The sequence below is a fragment of the Lissotriton vulgaris genome, chromosome 5 (assembly GCF_964263255.1).
Source record: "Lissotriton vulgaris chromosome 5, aLisVul1.2, whole genome shotgun sequence".
Taxonomy (NCBI): Eukaryota; Metazoa; Chordata; class Amphibia; order Caudata; family Salamandridae; genus Lissotriton; species Lissotriton vulgaris.
Window position 1 is genome coordinate 986,841,350 of NC_141693.1, and position 21,593 is coordinate 986,862,942.

At 44.7% G+C, this 21,593-nt stretch overlaps 1 protein-coding gene across 2 annotated transcripts in view; it reads left to right on the top strand.

The window, feature by feature from the left end:
• DNMBP (dynamin binding protein) overlaps window positions 1-21,593 on the top strand; it is a 583,091-nt gene that overhangs the window by 452,086 nt on the left and 109,412 nt on the right. For both annotated transcript variants that reach the window (XM_086922586.1, XM_086922587.1), the window contains 3 exons: window positions 11,559-11,749; window positions 13,035-13,134; window positions 15,502-15,649. In XM_086922586.1, the coding sequence (XP_086778712.1) occupies window positions 11,559-11,749; window positions 13,035-13,134; window positions 15,502-15,649 (439 nt within the window). The remainder of the gene's footprint in view (window positions 1-11,558; window positions 11,750-13,034; window positions 13,135-15,501; window positions 15,650-21,593) is intronic.

Sequence of the window (21,593 nt, forward strand, 5' to 3'; positions counted from 1 at the left end):
GGTGTGGGGTCCCTCAGGGCTCCTCCCTGAGCCCTACCCTGTTTAATGCCTATATGGAACCCCTAGACAGGATAGTCCATCCCTTCGGTGTGCGTATCGTCACCTACGCGGACGATACCCAACTGGTGGTCTCTCTAGACCACTCTGAGGGATCGTCCCACACCTTAGGCCCCTGTCTGGAGGCTGTTGCCAGATGGATGCAATCTTCCTGCCTAAAACTTACCGGGGAGAAGACAGACGTCATCCATTGGGCAATCCTTCTCCCTCTGTTCTTGCATCCATCTGGCCACCATGTTTGGGCCTGCCCCCCGTCCCCAAGTCCCAAATAAAAAGCCTCGGGATCTGGTTCGATAAAGCTTTGGACTTTTCAGTCCAAGCCACAAAGACCGCCGCCACCTGCTTTGGGCTTATGAGGATGTTGCGGAAGGTGCTCCCTCTGCTCCCATTCCAGGCAAGGAGGATCCTAGTCCAGGCCCTCATACTCTCCCGCATGGATTACGGGAATGCCCTCTACATGGGAGCTCCGACCTTTGCCACCCAGAAGCTCCAAGTCACACAAAATAGTGCGGCCCGCCTACTCTATAACCTCCCTTGCTGGCAGTCAGCGAGGAATGCCCTAAGGGAGCTTCACTGGCTCCCTATAGTGGCAAGAGTACAATTTAAGGCTATGTGTATCCTACACAAAGCCTTTCATCGCACCGGTCCCGCCATTCTGCATCCCTTGGCTACTCCCTACGTCCCGTCCCGTTCCCTCCGTTCCTGCACCCTCCGGCTGGCCACTTCTGCCAGGGTCAGGAAAGCTCGATGGGGAGGCCGCTCTTTTTCCAATACTGCGGCCAAACTCTGGAACACCCTCCCTCTATCCCTTCGAGGCAACAGTAACCACCTGTCCTTCAGGAAAGCCTTGAAAACACACTTGTATGTCAAATTCTGCTGACCTGCCCTGAGCCTGCGTTAAGCAAATTCAGTCACAAGCGCTACGAGGCCTCCGGGTAGTTTAGCGCTATACAAGTGCAATTTTCATTCATTCATTCATAATAACCATCCAGATCCATGGCCTCCAGCCAGGCGATTGCATACTCCACCCCACATAGACACTAAAACTAGCGGGCCACGACCCACTAGTCTAAGTTCGGGACTCGCATACAGATTTCGCCTGAATTAAGAAGCTCATTATAATTTTATTATATGTACTTTTAACTAGTTTAAATTCTTGTTTTTAGAATATAGTAACCCTGTTTTTATGAAAATATGAAATTGTGTTATATCTGTGTTCTTTTATTATAACTGTATGAGCTCCTAAGATTTGAATTAATCAAGCAAAGATTTACCTTACCAAGTCTGGAGGCTACCATTATGCATGTTTGTAGCCTTGTAACACCACGTCTGACATATGTTCAATTGGTTTACAATAGTGCTTTGCAAAGGTGGTAAGTTAGACCAGTTCAGTGCTCTAAGGAGGTATTGTAATATACCACCTATCCAGAAGGGTTTACTACCCATAGCTCTTCTAACAGTGTGCTTGGAATTTCTTGAGATCAATACCAGTTAACCGTATTGCACATTTAACCCATCTCCCTATTGAGGCCGAAGTTATGGGTTTAAAAGGTTTTACAAAAGAGAAAAAAAAATTGATTCACACCATTTGTGTGTTGTTCAATCATTCTAGACTCTTATTCTTTCATGCAATCTACAACACAAGGGTTTTTTTACAAGCATCGACCCTTGGGTAGAAAATTGTATCTGACATAGTCTTAGTTCTTCTCATAATTTCGAATCTTACCCCAAACATATCATACCCTCTATTACTAACCTCTAGAGTTTTAACATCTGAAACTCTACGGAAGTAGATTAGACAGAGGAGTGATGCTAGTTTAATGGATAGTCTCTTTTTGTCCAGATGTCTGTGATCAGGCCAACTTGTGAATAAATCCAGCATTAGTTTGACATCCCACAGTATCTCGTATTTAGATTTCAGGGGTCGTCTTAGTCTGATACTTTTCAGAATTCTACATACTATGTTGTTCTTACCTACATTTTCCCCATTAATTAAGGTGTGGCCATTGATCTGTAACTAAGACCCCTCTCAAAAAGTTCTACAAGAAAATTTGTGTACAATAGGAGCTTCCATGGAATCCAGGTTCCTCTCCAGGCATCAACGTACCCATGTTCTCCATGTATCTTTAGTGGGTGCCGGGGGCCCATGATTCGCCGAAAAGAACTGAAGCTCCTCTTGAAAGTGCAGTGATTTTGGTGGATATCCTGACACTTTCCAAGCAAGAAGCTTCAAAGTCCCTGTCTGGACTAGGGGATGTTCTCTTATGTCTGTGTCTCTTAGGAGGCATTTCTCGGCTGAAAGTAGTAATGGAGTGTCGGGAGTGTTCCAAGCTAATACCAATGTCGTTGGAAACTATGCCTGGGAGGGCCAGAAAGGTGCTACTAGTACTAGGGAGAATTGTTCTTGTCTCCCTTTCTGGAGGACTCTCTGTATCATAGCAAAGTGGGAAAGGCATAGGCTTGAATTCCTTTCCAGGGTTGAAGGAAAGCATTGACTGCTAGAGCACCCGGGTCTTGCATCCAGCTGAAATATTTCTTCAGTTGGAAGGTGTAAGGATGGACAAGGAGATACAGACATAGGAGAATGATGTAGGGCGGGTTTTATTTTTCTATACGCTCTTTTTGTGTAACACGCTAGTCTAAATTGTCAGCGAAATGTATTTTATCCTTCTTTCCCTTCTTTAAATGTAGAAATGTAGAAACCCAGTCCGGATAGTATTTCCTACACCGTCTTCTTGGGTCCAGCACAGTCGGTATCTCCTTTCTTGCCCTCGTGCCTACGGGGTGGTCTTCTCTTAATGGCTCCGCGGGTCTGGAGAGAAGAGCTAAGGAGACCGTAAGTCTATTTGTAAATCATTCAGAGTGAAAAGGGAAGGGAGTGGGAGACCACCGGTGCTCAATCACACAGTGTAGTGAATGTCCGGTGAAGGGGACACGAGACCCACCATACAGGGCGGGAAGAGCTCTTTATAAAACAGGCTTTCATCCCACCTACCCCGAGAACTGGTCCTGTACCTTGTTTACCCGGATGTCGCACCATCGTGGAGTTCTCCTGGCTCCCTGCTCGGTACCACGTTCGAAGGTTTAATCAGCAGACTCTCTTCCATCGGTTCCGTCGGCTCCTCGCATCTCCAGCCACCTGCTTCTCTTCCGGCTTCCCTCCTGTTGGTGTTCCACGCTCCCTCTAATGGCCAGCTGCAGTATACGTCATCGTGACGTTCCGCATCTCCCAGCCCTGTGCTCCGATTAAAAGGGCCGCTCCTCGTACGTGTTTCCTGCGAGATGCGGCCATATTCTCTGTAGTCTTCAGGCTGACGAAAGAGGAGGGGTTGGGTAAGAGGCAACTTCCAAAACTTGCTGCTGACTCTAAGGGTCCCTAGAGGAGGTGAAACCTTGACTCAAGGTCAATCTGCTTGCAAACGGTTCTAATTCCATAGGCTCCAAATTTGATGGAGAGCTCTAAAGACTTTCACCTTGAGTTTCCAATCGCTGTGGTCTAAGAGGAATCTCGAGTTCCAGTCTGCAGTGGTGATGGTTTTTCCCAATAGGTATTCTGATTTTAACACAATCTTGTGCTCTAGGCAGAACATCCAGAGTCTTTTAGCTAGGTTCGATAGGTCTGCTGATTTGGAACCCCCTAAGCGATTTATATAGACTACAGCTGATATATTGTCCATTTTCAGTAGAACTGATCTCCCCTGAAGGAAATGCTTGAAGCTCATCAGTGCCTATAAGCCTGCTGTCAGTTCCAGTTAGTTTGTGATGTGAGCTTTCTGCATATGACCATACACCACTCGTGTTCTGGTTGTGTAGGCCAGCTCCCCAACCGTGAAGGCTCGCATCTGATTCTAGTATGAATTTTGGTGAGATTCCACAAATGATCTTGCCATTCCAGCCATCTAAATTCTCTAACCACCAAATCGGTTCTGATTTGGCTTCATGATCTAAGGATATTTGATCTCCATACCATAGTCCTGATCTTAGAGCTTTCACTTTTACACTTTGAAGAGCTCGATAGTGCAGAGGTCCTGGGAAGATAGCTTGTATAGTTGATGAGAGAAGGCCCAGGATTCTGGCTAGTTTCCTTCGGGTTAGAGTTTTTAATTTTAATACAAACCTTATTTCTTTCCGTATTTTGGTTATTCTCTGTTTGGGAAGTAAGAGGAGACATTTCATTGTGTCTACAGTGAATCCTAAGAATTCTAGAGATCAGAATGGGGTCAGTATGGATTTTTCTTTATTTATTATAAATCCTAAGCTTTATATGAAGTTTACTACTACATTCAGATCCTGTAGGATCTGTTAGTGGTGCTGGGACAAGATAAGGATGTAGTCGAGATAGACAATCAGTTGTATCCCTCTTTCTCCCAGGAAGGATGCAATCCTTCACATTACTTTGGTGAAGCACCAGGGGGTGGAAGATGGGCAGAAGGGGGGAGCTTGAAATTTGAACAGGTGGTCGTTTTATATGAATTGGAGGTAGGGTTGATGTTCTTTCGCCATGGGAATGGTAAAGTAAGTGTCTTTCAGGTCTAGTTTCACTAGCCAGTTTTTCTCTAATAGCATATCTCTCAAAAGATGGATGCCCTCCAACTTGAAATGTCTGTAGACAAGGACTTTGTTTAGTTCTCTGAGATTTATAACCAACCTCCATCCTTTGTCTTTTTTTCTGTACAAGAAACAGTGCACTTACAAATTTCATGCATTCCCCCAGTACTTCTAGAATGACTCTCTTGTGCAGCATGAAGGTTACCTCTTCCTCCATTATTTTCAGTTGTTCTTATATCAGTAATAGACTTCTCGGGGCAAAGTTTGTATTGGAGATTTTAAATTTCAATTTTAAAACCTTGGATGGTTTCTAATACCCAGGGGTCTTGTGTGATTGACCTCCAGACCTGTGGAAAGAATCTGAGTCTGCCTCCAACATTTCCTAGGGAGAAGGAAGAATGAGGGGTGAAAGTGCTCACTTTGGAAGTTGCCGGGGGATTGTCCACATGGTCTGAACCCTCTGGAGCGGGAAGGTCTTCCTCTCTGGGGGTAGAATAGCATAGGATTGTTTGCTTGGTAAGATCTACCGAATCCTCTGTATCTAGAGTAGGGCCTTTGGTTGAAATATCTGGTTGAACGGCCCCTTCTCCCAACCCATCCAAAAAATGTTTGCTCTGAAGACACGTCTCATGTTTTTCTGTGCTCTGTCGAGCGATGTAAAGGTCACAACGTATTTTCTTAATGTTTTTATCATGTCTTCACCGAATAGCAGGCCCTTAGGGTTTTGAGAGGGTTCTTTATCGGCCATATATCTGAATTTAGGATTCATTTTGGTAACAATCACTCTCCTCCTTTCTGCATTAATGCCTAAGTTTGCATTCCCTAGTAGAATAAGGGCTCTTTGACTCCACCCTCTGCCTAAGTCTGTGTCAAGAGGTGTTCCGTTGATATGGCTTTCTTCCGCCATGTAGATTATTCTGGCCAGGGGGCCTAGTATGTAGAGTCAGTGGTCCTAGCTGGCTTTCAGTGATCGCTCCATTCCTTTTCTGGGGTCTCTTCCCAGTTTGAAGAGGAATTTGAACAATTCAGGGTCAAGGTTGGGTGTCTGGCATATCTTCTCTTAAATGACTGGTCTGGAGCATTCTGCTTTTAGGATGTTGCGTATTTCTCTCTCCAGGGGATTTCTGAACCATTTTTATTAATAAACTTGGCCACGTGGTCTTGAAGCCACCATTCTGAGCTTCTCATGTGTTTAATGTTCTATGGAGAGAACATCTCCTTGTCTAAAGGGTTAGTTATGATTTCATTTGAGGAGGATGAATGTTCTTCCTGTGCAAGTTGACTTTCAAATTCTAAATCGTCCTGATCTAAGTCAAGTATGTATTCATCCATTAGGTTGGTGTTCTGGTCTCCTTTTTCCTCCATTTCATTATTTTGTATATCGTAATGAGCACTAGGATGATTTGTGCAGCTTAGGACACCCGATACATTTGAGGTGCGTAGACCTCCTCTATAGGTTGAATTGCTTAGACCTCCCATTTTACTTGAGGTGCTGAGAACTTCCAATGTACTCAAGGGGCTTATTTCTTCTATATTCTTAGTTTCCCATAGCCTTTTGCCCCTTTTATTACAATGGTCATCTTTTTGGAGGTTGGGAATCTCGGTAATGTAATTCTCTTCATCAGTGATTTGTTTAAAAATAATCTGATTTAGCGTCTCGAGCATGCATGATTGCATTTCCTGTTGAATAATCTTTTTTAACTCGTTGTTATTCATGATGGCAATGGTTGCATCTACATCATTTGATTCCACATCCAATATTATAAGGCTGAATTTCAATAGAAAGAAATACTAATGGCTCAAAATGAGAGTAGGTAGATGAGGCCAATAATGATTATGAATGGCACTGAATGTTGCGGAATTCACCAGTTAGTATTATATAGCTACCCTCTTTTTTTCTCAAAATGGATATGCCTATACGTGTAGGTTCTGGTTGTAAGAGCTTGAGGGTAGTGTTATCCCGATTTGAAAATAAATGATACTTTCGCTCTGTATGCAGCAGCTGATCAGCGAGGCGATTTAACTGTCCGAGATTTTCTGACGTCATATTCGCACGAGCGATCAGTTACTGCTGTCCTTGCCGGTGTTTTTGTTGCCTAGGCAGGCTTGTAATCCCGGAGGGGTTGCCTAGGCATGGTCATGTGCTTGGTAACTGGTCTACGTTAGACGCTGACGAAACCACGGCCAACCTGCCTTTTTTTTTTTTGTATGCCCCTGCGAGAAGGATCTTGCACTTTGAGGATCGGGGCTGAGGGAGGGAGCATTCGGCCCCCGGATGTCATGAGCGCAGCTCCCGGGAGAGTGTCCCAGGTCCTCCTGAAGTGAAAGGCTCGCAAGTGGCCCTCGAGGTGAGATGAGCTACCAGAGTAAACCGGAGGTTCCGGAGGCACGGAACCCGCACAGGGGCGGGGTTGAGAGCATCGGGTCAGGGACCCCAAGAATCCCAAGCCTTGTGGAAGGGAGGGAGGATGGGGGCCGATCTCCGTAAATTGGGGGTTAGTTGAGAATCCGAATGAACAGGGTCCTAGGAGAGAGCTGATAAAGCAGTGCGATAAGTTGAGAGAAAGATCCCAATACCAACAACCATGCTCTTAAAAATAAGTTGCAGCAAAATACAAGGAATAGTAGCAAAGTTGTACTTATCTGCCTGAGCAGATAAGTACAAAAGAGGCATACTATAGAATAGTATGCCTCAAAAGAGGCATACTATTCTATGTTAATGGCTATTGTACTTCAGGAAGATTCTGTTCTAGAACTGTTTCACTTATTATGTTTTGCTTTTTAAGTGACTGCTTGGCGTTAGCATTAAAAGAAATATGCGTAATGGTAGCCTCCAGTCTTGTAATGAAATCCTGTTGCCTTTGTAATCTTATCTTGTATTTTATAACGTTTATTGACTCCTATTACAGACTTACGTCTAGTAGGTTTTATAAACTCCCTTTCCCATGATTCGTTTAATTGTTTAAATGGAAGCTGGAATTCAGCCCAGAGTATTTGTTTGTTACAGGGACTCCCCTTGCAGCATGCAATAAAACAGTGGTTTGTCGTGGATACTCAGCATTTGGTTTGCAGACAGGTTTCACGTGTCCACTTGCTGTTCTCAGTACTACTAGGAAACAAGCATTTACAATGCAATGGTCTCGTCTTTGTTAAAGTTAGAGCTATTGGCATTGCAAATGGCATTCTTTTCATTTTTTGTTTTTTTTTAAACATAAATAAATGGTATTGTCAATTTTACAATGGCAATAGGTGAGCATTAGAGAGTAGTCGAGTGCATTAGCGGACACAGAGCCACACACCCACAGAGCCCAACACACACACACACACAGAGCCCAACACACACACACACACACAGGCCCCCCCCACACACACAGAGCCACACACACACAGAGACACACACACAGAGCCACACACACACAGCCACACACACACAGAGCCACACACACACAGAGCCACACACACACACAGCCACACACACACAGAGCCACACTCACACAGAGCCACACTCACACAGAGCCACACAGCCACACACACACAGAGCCACACACACACAGAGCCAAACACACACACACACACACACACACACACACACACACACACAGCCACACACACAGACACAGAGCCACACACACAGAGCCACACGCACAGAGCCACACGCACAGAGCCACACGCACAGAGCCACACACACAGAGCCACACACAGACACAGAGCCACACACACACACACAGACACAGAGCCACGCACACACACAGACACAGAGCCACGCACACACACAGACACAGAGCCACACACACACACACACACAGACACAGAGCCACACACACACAGACACAGAGCCACACACACACAGACACAGAGCCACACACACACAGACACAGAGCCACACAGACACAGAGCCACAGACACACACACACACACACACAGAGCCACACACACAGAGCCACAGGTCAGCCGGTGCACTGGCGTCCGTGCCCTCGGCGCCCACTGCCCCTCACCACACGCCCACATCTGCCCAGTAACACCCCAGGAAACCAAGGCAGGGAAGAGAGGCAAGAAAAAACGATCACAACCAGGGAAGAGAGGCAAGAAAAAACGATCACAACCAGGATAGAGAGGCAAGAAAAGCAAGCACAACCAGGGAACATAGGCAAGAAAATACGTAGGCCACGTATACGTCAAATATATACTAGCCAGGAAGAACGTTCAGCACAAGGTAGATATACACTAGCCAGGCAGAATGTGTAGCGGGAAGTAAAAATACACTAGCCAGGCAGAATGTGCAGCAGGAAGTAAAAATACACTAGCGAGACAGACTGTGCAGCAAGAGGTATAATTCCACTAGCCAAGTAGAATTTGCAGCAAATTATAGATCTACACTAGATAGACAGGATGTGCAGCAGGAGGTAAACCTACACTGACCAGGCTGAATGTTCAGAAAATGGAAGCTATGCACTAACCAGGCAGGATGTGCAGCAAGGGGTACAATTACACTAGCCAGGCGGAATAGGCAGCAAATGGCAATATACACTAACCAGGAAGAATGCACAGCAAATGATACATATACATTAGCCAGGCAGAATGTGCAGCAGGAGGTAAAAACACACTAGCCAGGAAGACTGTGTAGCAAGGTTAATAATACAATAGGTGTGTAGACAGTGAAGCATAGAGAAAAAATACAGTAGCCAAGCAAAATAAGCAGGTAGTGGTAAAAATACACTCGCCGGGCACATTGGGCAACAAGAGGTAAAAATACACTCATCAGGCAGAACGTAGTGCAAATGATAAATGCACACTGGCCAGGCAGACTGCAACAAGAGTTTAGGCGCACCGACTGTGCAACAAAGAGAAACCAGTTTCAGGTTACAGCTTAATAAAACACATCTAGCCATCCTCTGCAATTCTCGAAGATGGGGGCTACAACAAGGGTGGGGGTACATATAAAAAGGAGCAAGAACTTCAGCACTGGTGTTGAATGGCCTCAGGTTATCTAACTTCGAAAGACAGACAAATAGGGCAGACTCAACGAATCTCCTTACCTTGGCGCCACCGCTCCGAATGAGAAGCCCCCTCCACCTGTGGAGGTGCCTCCTGTGGTCGCCCCAGGGTGGCGGCGGCGGTACCGGCCCCGAACGAGAAGCCGGTAGCCATTATTCTGACTCAGCCAACGTACCACGTGGGGCAATCCAGGCTCATGCGGGCCACGAAAAGACAGGGGCAGCTGATGACTAGTCGCAGTGCCAGGGCGTGTTTACATCCCAGCCTCGCAAGCTAGAGAGGTGAGGACTCTAAGAACAGTGCACAGCTTCTCAGCGAATAGGCAAGAGAGAAACGCTAGTCAAAGAAAGTGAAAGTAAAAACACGAGTTTTCATAGGCGTGGCGTCCTCGCTGTCACTGGCCCGACTTGAGCCCAGCATGCATTGTGCGAAGCTGTGCACTATTCTTAAACAAGGACAGCAATCCTGTTCATTATTCAGTACCGGCAGCTCGAGTGTCCCCACTTCCAGGAACAAATGGTGTCTTCGTTGTAGAGGAGGGAACCGTAGTTTTGATCCGCCTGGAGGTGGTGGATTCGTCGAACATCAGAATCAGAGGGCTCTGTGCTGCTGAAGAGCAGGGAGGCAGAGTCGGAGGGCTCTAGCCTGCTGAAGAATGGAGAGGCAGTCGAGGTAATGGACGTCGGAACTCAGGAGTTTGATTCCGGCCGTTAAGACACTAGGAAATAGACCTTAGTGGTTTGGGGTGGATGTTGGGGTAAATAGGGGGATATCCCCAACCCGGGAGCTCCTTACTCGGCAGCTGCCAGTGCAACTACTTAGTTCGGGGGTGGGGGTGCGTATGTGTGTGCATGCATGAGTGTGGCTGTATGAGTGAGCGCACGACTGCGAGAAGCTGACTTGTTGTGAATGTGTTTAGGAGATGTGCACAGCGCCGGGCTGGACGTGCGCGTCCTCAGACCCCAATCGCTGCACGTGCGCCAGTCTGTCTCCCTTGAGAGGCATTTCAACGACAATAGGTTTTGAGGACGAGACCTAAAATAGATAAGGAGAGGAAGGTAAAGTCTCTCCTTGAGTGGCAGTGAACAAATAACCCCTTAAAGCCCCGGAGCATCCATGCGCTGTAGTATTGCAAGATATTGTGATGGGGAGCGAGAGACCTTGCATTGAAATGTTTTAGTGGTGTCACCTGCTCCCGAAGATTTATTTGCTGCCAATGTGCAGAGAGACACAGGACATGTACACGGCCACCTATTGAAGGCGGCACTTATGCATCTTGTGTCGGTGTCTACAGAGTTTTTGCTTCTTCTTATTTACGATACATCTCAAGAGGTGAGGTTGTCAGCCTTTCATTGTAGAAACCTGAACATCAGCCATGAAATTCCACATTGCAAAGATGGCTCCACCCAGAGAGGAATGTTTTCTAGTGTCCCACCCGCTAAATGGTAACAAAACCAGTAGTATTTAATCTTCTATATCAAAATGTCTGGAATGTTTAGTGTTAGGTACATATCTTGTGTTTAAAGAGCTTTTCAAACTGGTTTCAATTGTTAGCAGAGAACTTTTTTCCCCGCTTGATGATCATCTAGGAAGAGATCAGGCAGGTGAGACCATCAGCTGAAAGAAACTGTTTCCATACCCCAATATGAAGCTTAAATAAAGAACTGCTTCAAATCGCAAGCAAGGAATAGCAGAATCACAGTATATGACAGAGCATAGCTGTTCTGTGTATTATGAGAAAATTCATAGCAAGTACATTAAATAAAAAACCTTTTGAGTCTGGCAGTGTTTGAATTCTCTGGCTGTCACCTAAGTAAATGCACCTCGGTCTACTGCTGTCACATCGGTATGGAGTAAAATAGTGTAGACTGTGTATCCTGGCATTAAACCAAGCCTGGAGTGCTACTCTTGCATTATTTGAGGGCAGGACTTAACCTTTCTTTTGAATTTTGTTGCAGAAATGACGCTCTCCTCGCAGCCAGAATCTCCGGAGTGCCCGTCAGCTTCTGCTTCCACGGAGAACCCGGAGCAGAGGATGCTGGAGAAGAGGTTGAAGATCCTCGAAGAGCTAATCCAGACGGAGAAGGATTATGTGCGAGATTTGGAAATGTGTGTGGAACAGATCATGGTCCCCTTGCAGCGCTCCCAGGTACAACATATCTATCATGTAACAGATTGATTGGCTGCTTTCCCAGGTATGACATATGTATCATGTAAGAGATTGATTGGCTGCTCTCCCAGATTGACAAATCTATCATGTAAGAGAGTGATTGGCTGCTCTTTCCAGACCCAGTTTGCAACGAGCTAATCCCTCGTATCTTTGAGACCCATGAGCTTGTTTACCAGAGGAGCAGCCTCCTTCACCTGGACCTCTTGGAAGTCTTCCAAGGGAGTGGAGCGCACTGTTATTGTTGTTGCTCAGGAAATATCAAAACACTGCTTTGGCTCTTGACCAAGAAAGATGACTTCAATTAGTTCTTTTTGGGAGGGAGAATGAGTTTGAGCGATGATTTTAAATGAGTGATATAACTGGTAAGCAGCAGTTTGCTGTATAACATACATCACTTTGTTCCCAGCATTGCCCTTTGCATTTGTTGTTGTGACAGAGTTAGTCTCAGATTGACGCTAAACCGTGGCAGTATACATTTGGAGCACACTGGAAAACTCTGCTCACATTTGAAGCTTTGCTGTTGTTGCAGATTGCCTTAAATGACTGGTCGTTGTTCTCACATTTTTGGATTGACCACATTGCAAAAGGACTTTTAGAACCCCAGGTTTTGCATTTACTGCAAAACCTTAATCTAACTCCCTCCTCGGCTCTTTACACCTCTGTCACAATTGTTGTGTGAAAATTGCAGTCTATCGATTTCCAATTGTCATATAGAGTGCTGACACAAATAATCTGCTTTGGTGTTCTAGTCCGAAATGTTTTTAATGTGTGGCCAATCTTAGTCTGGCAAGGTAAATTTGAACTTTCTTTGTGTCCAGTCGGAGCAATAAACATTTACCTAGGATTTGCTGATGGAATTTTATAGGGTACCAGTCTGGTATGCAAAAAACAAAAATGCTGGGCTGAAAAAAAAGTGAGAGTATCGCTAACAAGCAGTACCATGTCCTGCGGATGGCTTCTCCTTATGTATTTGCATTCATGTATTTCTTAAGACTGTGATCCCTTGTGCGGTGTCCTTTTTATCATCTAAGACCTTGAAAAATTCATGCTTTTCATATAATTCAACTCGACTAGCTGTCGATCACCTATGTCTGAGCCTGTCAGTGGCTTGCGTACTTGCTATTACTGTGCCCTAACTTTCACCGCACAGTTACCTCTTGTATTCTGTAGTCTTACAGTGAATCTTAAAGTAGTGTTCTGTGATTCATATAACTAGAGGGGGCTGGCCATCCTTTTTGATGTGCTTCTTTACTCTCTCCTTTAGGCACATAACATTGATTTTGAAGGACTGTTTGGAAATATACAAGTTGTGTTGACTGTCTCCAAGATGCTTCTAAGTGCCTTTGAAGCCTCCGACTCCGTAGGTAAGAATTATTAATTGAACTCTTATACAACAAGGTAACACTTTCTTCAAATTCTGGGTTGCAGAGTAATTATTATCTCTAAAAGGGTATTTTGATGGTGTGTGATATTTTTCTGTCACCATACACGGGGAAAAAGGCTTTATTGGGAAACCTATGCCAGTTATGTTCTAACAAAGTGACTCTGGGTGTCTACACCACAAGGAGAGGAGGACTTCCCCATTGACCTCACTGCGAATGACTTACACAGGCAGTCAATGGCAATGTACCCCTCTAAGCCCTCCCAGAGGCCCAGGCACACAGCTTTGGCTTTCGTTTCCAGGGATGCATTCTCCATTGTGTAGACTCCTCACAGGGGTTCAGGTGGCATTCGGTTGTTGACTCTTCAGCCCGAGTTTGGCTGCTGACTCTTCAGGCCGCGCTCGGCTGCTGATTCAATCTTCAGTTCAAGTGGAGCTTCTAAATCTTTCATCCAAATTTTCATAAACCCGGTGTCCCCCTTCCAGGGAAAGCATATACTATCGGTACTCTCACAGAATTAGCCCCTTTATACCAATGATTGGCATTAATTGACCTATGTAATTTTCGGGCAACTGATTTACAATAACTTCAGGTATTTTCACAGATTTAGCTTGCCGGTACCAATGTATGGCTCAAACTGGCCCATGTACATTCTGGGCAACTGATTTTCTACTATTTAAGATAATTTTCCTATTATTCACCTTGTACTCCAGAGAAATTGTTTCCATCATTTCTTATCCAGCCCCAGAGATTCTTGTCCATTTTGGTATCATGACCTTGTGATGTGTGGCTTTCCTGGCGAAGGCACCGCTGTGCCGAAACATGCGTAGATACAATTTGGTTCAAAGACACTGATTGTTGCTGAAACAAATTTGTTCTTCAGCCCCTTATTGCTGCTAAACAGAACTATTAAGAAAAATGGGGTAACCCGTAAGGTATGGACCTGGGTATATTATGATATGAAAAAACAATGATCCTATTGATTATATGAATTGACTCAAACAATTATTGGTTCCGGATTTTTGACAGTCTAGAGCACCAACATCAAGTCTACTCTAATATACTCAATAATCTTAGTATAAAATGATAAACAGCCACCACGATCAAAGGCGAAAGGTACAATGTATTTAATTCATGGTTTCATCTTTTTAAATTCATTTTTTATACACAATGTATTATTTAAAAAATAGGTAAAAACAGGTGGTTGCCCGAATAGAGCATGCAGAGAAAAGAGTGATTAGAGTGTAGAATGAGTGAGAGACAACCCTCGCAGTCATGCTGCACAAAGGTAACCATTAAGAAAAATGGGGTAACCTGTAAGGTATGGACCTGGGTATATTATGATATGAAAAAACATGACTGCGAGGGTTGTCTCTCACTCATTCTACACTCTAATCACTCTTTTCTCTGCACGCTCTATTCGGGCAACCACCTGTTTTTACCTATTTTTGAAATAATACATTGTGTATAAAAAATGAATTTAAAAAGATGAAACCATGAATTAAATACATTGTACCTTTCGCCTTTGATCGTGGTGGCTGTTTATCATTTTATACTAAGATTATTGAGTATATTAGAGTAGACTTGATGTTGGTGCTCTAGACTGTCAAAAATCCGGAAACAATAATTGATTGAGTCAATTCATATAATCAATAGGATTAGGACCATTGCTAAACAGAACTAGCTCCTAGCCATTCATGATTATATCAACTGTTATGGAGACAGATCAGATTCTTAGGATAAATGAGAAAACATAAGATATTTTCCATGTAAATTGTTGTCTTGATTGTACAGCATAATGTTAGAGTGTATGTTGATAGTGCATGTGGATTTGTTTACCATTACTATTTATTATATAGCTTTAATAAAACTTATTTTTGTATTTAATTATTTATAATATGGTGTTTTTTTCCCTTCATGCTGTTAAGGAATTATTGTCATGTTCGGATTATATTTGAGTTGCCCTAGGTTTTTGCAATTTCTCCTCACTAGTGATGTCAGTTTGCATTGGTAGATGCTCATCCCATGCACTCAAATGAGAGGATGTATTTTCCACCACAATGCCCCCCTGCAGTGATGTCATAAGTACACTCCTGATGCTGTCATTGTAGAGTATGACCTCTTCGTGCATACACTACTGTCCAGTGATGTCGTGTTGGAGGCGTTTAGGTGCCTGTCAGTCTGACACGTGGGAGCATGCAGTCTCTAAAGCATGGACTCCGCTCTATTGACATCCTGGGGTGGGTGTCGAGGTTTGTGCTGGTGGAAAATCAGTGCTGTTTGCACATTTGAAAATCTGATTCTTGGGAGTCTTGGTGACTTGACAGCACACATTGTCTTATTTTGCAGGCACAGTCTTCCTGAAGCATAGGGCCGAGCTGGAGGACGTCTACAAAGAGTACTGCCAGAACCACGAGGAAGCAATAGCTTTGCTCGAGGCTTACGAAAAAGATGACAAAATCCAGAAGCACATCCTGGAGTACCTCGAGATCTTGAAGTATGAGCATTATTTCATGGCAACGGTTCTCTGCTTTTCCTTGCTTGTTTTTCTGTGGTATCTGCGCTGTTAGCCTTACCCTAATGTCTGATCCCCATTCTTCGTTGTTCTTTCTTCTTCTCTGAATGTTATCATTTGAAATTTTAAAGGCTTTTTAAAAAAATCACAGAAGATTAAATAATAGCAATGTGACAGGGACTTTGTCAGATTGAAAGGGGCAGTACCTAAGCTAAGACGCCTCTCAGACCAGAGAAGCCTTTTAAACAGGACGAAGCACAGTCCCACACTGAGCAAGATTGTTGTGCACTAGGAGTGAGCTAGAGAAATGTTTTGTAGTGACTGGCCATAACGTTCAGGGGGAAAGTAATATTCAGTTTTTGGCTGCTAACCTTCCTGGCAGTTCAGTATCCCTGTGAATTACGTTAAGCTGAAAGTGCTGTTGGCCACGTATAGTGCCTGGGTGATCTGCAACTGAGTGTGCCTCCGCCCCCCCAAAAAAACTTTTAAAGGCTGTTAAACATCGTCACTTATGCTACGTGTAGCCCATCTATGGTTCTTGTCACTGTTGGCTGGAGATGTGGACCTAGGCTATTCTGTATGCACTGCTTTACAGTTTAGATGTGCTTTAGACATTTTAGCCATACAGTACCCAAAGAACCTTTGCAAGCAACACACCTTAACGAACAAGCTTTTTTATTTTTTACATGAATGTGAGTCTTCGTCATTGATATTGCATCACCTGAAAGATTTAAAGTATCTTCTCAGCCCCATCTGTGTCATCTTATTCTGCTTAGACTTTTACTTTAGCAAGGTATCTGCTGATCTCTTCCCATGTTGGGAAAGAAAAGATAGCGCAAGGTGCATCTCTGAAGCACGTACTACCTTATAACTCTGGTTCCCATCTGGCTGTCTCTCTGCACCATTTTAAAAGGTTCGCAAGTTTATACTTTTATTATATATGGAACACCCAATAATCCAAGAGGGAATCGTCCAGGTCAGCTCATGTTAGGCAGATGAGAGATTGAAAGGCACACAGGAGATCTGAAAACAGAGCCTTGTAGGTTTGTATTTGGCATCCATACACTCTATACATTATGTTCTGATTACCTGTATTTCAAACACACCCTTGTGTCAGGGCTTGCTCTATCGGGTGTACAGCATTTGGCTCAGCGCCTACCGGGCTATAGTCGCTTGACTTCCTTCCCGCCTAGAAAATAAAAAGCTTTGCCCTGATACTGTACTACAATCTGTGTTGTGTAGTGCAAACTTTATAGAACTGTGCAACTTTAATTGGATGGGTAGTGTAAAAAATGCTTTTAAAAAGCTGTGAAAAATACAGTTCTTTAATTCCCAATTTTTTTCCATTAACATTTATGTAAACAACTTTTTGCACTTGACTCATTTAAGGACTTGTTGCTGGCATATGGTCAGGCATGCAGGTCAGAATTTGGAATCGTGCCTGGGCCAATTTATCCCCTGCTGTACTTAAGGTTGATACATTGAATAACAAGTTATTTTTAATAACACAGCCCTACTAAATTATAAAAACTGTAGCAACAGTTGCTACATAAAGCAAACATTTATTTCATATTATGTTTTAATGGTAATGTCCAACAGTACTAAGACCCACATTTCTTAAATGTTTTCTTGTGGGACCTCCCTGGCACAAACACCCTTTCCCCCCATAACTCCTAGTTTACTTGCATATTGCGCTTTTTCCTGTACAAAAGTTTAGCACAATATACCTACCAAGCTGGGCACCCTCCACCACTTGAATCACTCTTTATTGTGTTGGATCTGCGATTAGCCTTGCTCAGCTCACATGATTGTTCACCAGCTTCACCTGTTCTTTGGGAACCTGTGGATGAGAGAGCAGGGAGCTTTATCAGGAACCGGCCCCAAGTTCACCTGCATCTTCCTGGGTCCAGATCGCGTTTCCTCGTGAAAAAAACACCTATAATTATTGACTTATGATATGAGATTTTTTTATTTTTTGTTACAAAAGCTATTTGGTCATTCTCCAGTATTGGGGTGTCTTTCATAGATTCACATGCCTGAATCATTCCCCGTCGTCGGAGTGGGAGTCCCACTGTATATCAAAAAGCAATAATTATACACATAATGACCAAAAACCTTGGTAACATAAAACCAGGAAGTAAAGTAGCCAAAGCTACAAGGACAAAAGTTCCACATGTATGACTTTCATAGTCATTATATATTGTCCAAACTGCAGCCAATCAGGCGAAAGCACCCACCAGAATGTTCTCCTCAGAGGCCCAGACTCTCAGATTTTCTACTGCACGTCCTGTGAAGGGAGTCTCCCTGAGCTTTGTTCAGTACTTTCCTAATTCCACAGGAATGTCTTCACTTATGATGTCTTATTCAAAGAAATCTCCATTTAGACCTTGTGACTCTTGTGGGAAGCTCTGGCTTTTCTTTGAAGATCCCCACAATAAATGCATTTTCTGTCTTTAACCAGATCACCAGGGGAGAGACTGCAAGATATGCAGGACCTTCCCTCAGAAAACCCTCAGGGACAGAGAATGGCATCTACTTCTGTGGCTACAGAAGATTAAGGATCAAGACAACCCCTTATCTGAGGTAGGAAGTATTGCCTCTGGTTCAACTGTGTCCTCTAGGAAGAGGGTTGCTGATGACGATTTGTCTTCTCCTGGGGCTAAGGTGTTCAGAAAACAACAACCCTCTAAGGGTTCTGAATTGCCTTCCACCTCAAAAAAGGCTCCACCACCTTCTAAGGGCCTCTGCCTTCCACGCCCCCGAGAAAAACTGTGACGTCTCTGGCTTCAAAACTGCCTTCTGCGAAGGATTTACCTCAGAAAAAGACCCCAGCGTCGACGACGACTTCTCAGTCGACGGTTACCTTCTCGTCACCGAGGCCTCAAACGATTGTTATCTGCGTCATCCCCGTCGACGCTAGTCTCCGTCTCTGTGAAGCCCATCTCGTCGACGAGAGAGATAGTGCCTACCGTCGACGTCCCGTCGACGACGAAGGTTAGAAGGATCTCGTCCACGACTGCGTCGCCGACGACCACCCCATCGTCGAAGACTGCCTTGTCAATGGCTGCCTCGTTGTCGAAGACTACCTAGTCGACGAAGACGACGACTACCTCCTCGTCTTCGACGACCACCTAGTCGACGAAGACTTCCTTGCCGACTAAGAATTCCTTGTTGTCAAAGATTACCTCCTCGTCGACGGTCTCACCTTTGACTGCAGTGCAACCGACAACGACTCCGTCGACGGCCCCACATCGACGCTGCATTTATCATCTTGCACAGAATTGCAGGTCTGGTCAGCGTCTACAGCTATGGCAACATCTGCACTGTCTACGACAGCATCTTCTTTATTACAGAGACGTGGTTCTTCACTGGAGACCCTTTCTCCATTTCATTTCTCTCCAACCAAGGTTCCGTTTCAGGTTCCTGATCAATTACTGGATTCGTAAGAGAGTGAGGAGGACTCTGAAGTAGATGACAGGTTTTGCACTGCCTTTCAGAATTGTTAATTAAATATTAGGAGGGTGACCAGAATGAACAGCCTTCCCCAGAGCCTGTGGTCCCACCTCCTGATACCATACCTACAGCTCATATGCCTCTAGCTCTGCTGAACAATCTTCAATATATGTTAGACGACTGTTATCGCCAGTTTCCTCCATCTGAATCGGCGGAGTCCGTTACACCGACACCTGTACCTCAAGCTTCCACCTCTGCATTCATGTCTTCTCCGGTGCAGTCGCATCATTCTCCTGATGCAAATTCATCTGATGACAATAGAGGGGAAGGAGAAGTGGATGATAGATCTCTTATGTCGGAGTTGGACGAATACCAAATACAAACTCCATCTCCTTCAACTCCACCTCCTATTGATTCTCCTCCAGTAGACATCGGTGGCTTCCACCTCCTCATGGAAAGGGCAACGCAAAGGTTCCTTCTACCCATGGAAACGAAGAAGGATGAATGCTTCCTTTACGATTTCAAGGATCAACCAAGGAAACAGATACAGAATATTCCCATTATTGATTTTATCTGGAAGGAAGGATTGAAGGTCATGACCACTCCTGCTTCTATCCTCCAGTTTTGCCTTGTCTCGACAAAAACTATAAAGCGCCAGACAATTCACCGGCATGCCTCATAGGTCAAGCAAAAGCTGACTCTGTAATGGTGCAAGCTGTACAAAGACGTGCTAGGAATCCTTCTTCTCCAATCACAGTTCCTCCTGACCGGGATGGCAGACGATTAGACTCAATTGGCAAAAGGGTCTCCACCTTGGCAGCAACAACAGTCCGTGCTGCTAATTCACTAGCCATCTTAGGGCGGTACGACATGCAAATGTGGTCAGACATTTCACCATATATCAACATGTTGCCGGTACCATCAAAAGCTGAAGCTTTAAAGATCCTACAAGAAGGGGAGCGTATCTCTGCGGAGATCATAGATTCGGCCGTGGATGTCGCATTCACAGGATTTAGGCAGCTAGCGGGTGCCGGAGTTCTACGTAGGTGAGGCTGGTTAAAGTCAACATCTTTTCGCCAGGAGGTTCAGGCAAAGATTATTGACATGCCGTTTGATGGAGAATCATTATTCAGCCAGCACGTGGAAGAGGCCCTACAGACCATAAAAAAAAACAGACAGCTAGATCTCTTGGTACTATGCAATTCAGTAAGCCGCCCTTTCGGGGTGCTAAAGGACGTGGATCATTCTCTAATCGAGGGGCTACAACGGACAACGCAACACTTCCTATTCACAAAATAAAAGGAAGCCCTCCTACCGCGGACGGGATTCAAATAAGAAACAATGAGAACCGTTCCCTGCCACCTCTTCTGCCGCATTCCCATGTAAAAGTTGGAGGAAGAATCTCCTAATTTTACTCTAACTGGTCCGCAATAACATCGGACAAGTGGGTCCTGGACATCATGGCCAGAGGCCATACTTTTAGAGTTCGTAAAGATTCCTCCAAATGTTCCTCCAAGAGGCCTACCTCCAGCTCATCTCAAGGAGCTGTTTTGCCAAAATAAATTTGATGATAAAAAAAGGAGCGATCGAAAGGGTCCCTCAGTTACAGAGGGGAACAGGATTTTATTCGATATTTTTCCAGATAATGAAGAAATCTGGAGAGTGGCGTCCTGTTCTCGATCTTCGCTGCCTCAACAAATACTTAAAGAAGTTGTCCTTCCGGATGTTAACGCTTCAGGAAATCCTTCAACTCCTGTGGGCGGGGGATCACATGGCCACCCTCGACCTCCAAGACGCGTACTTCCATGTGCCAATTCTTCCCAGACACAGAAAGTTCTTGCGGTTCAGAGTGGCCTTCCTTTCGGACTACCGTCAGCACCCCGTGTGTTTACCAAGGTTCTAGCACCGGTAGCGGCACACCTTCATCTAGAAGGGATTCAAATCTTTCCTTATTTAGACGACTGCCTTATCAAGGCAAATTCTTTTTCAGACACCGCCACCCACATCCAGAGATGTTTCTCCCTGTTTCAATTGCTGGGTCTCCCCATCAAACTTGACAAGTCTCATCTTGTTCCTTCACAAAGACAAATGTTCTTAAAGGCACCGTTGGACACGCAGCTGACTCAGGTCTTTGTCTCAAACGAAAGACAGCAGAAGATCTGCAAACTGGCCCGCCTATTAAGATCAAAAGGGTTCGTTTCAGTCCGGCAGTTCAAGTCCTTTTTAGGGATGATCTCTTCTTGCATCCCCTCGATACAAACTGTCGTCTCAGGATGAGGCCTATGCAAGAAGAACTCAACCACCAATGGTTGCAGGTTTCAAGATCGTTCGACAATCTCATTCATATCACTCCTCGGATGCGAGAAGCCTTCCTCTGGTGGACTCGAAAAAAGAATGCGGAGGAAGGATGCGCATTCCTATAAGAAGCGCCACATTTTACCATCACTACAGATGCGTCCCTCGAGGGATGGGT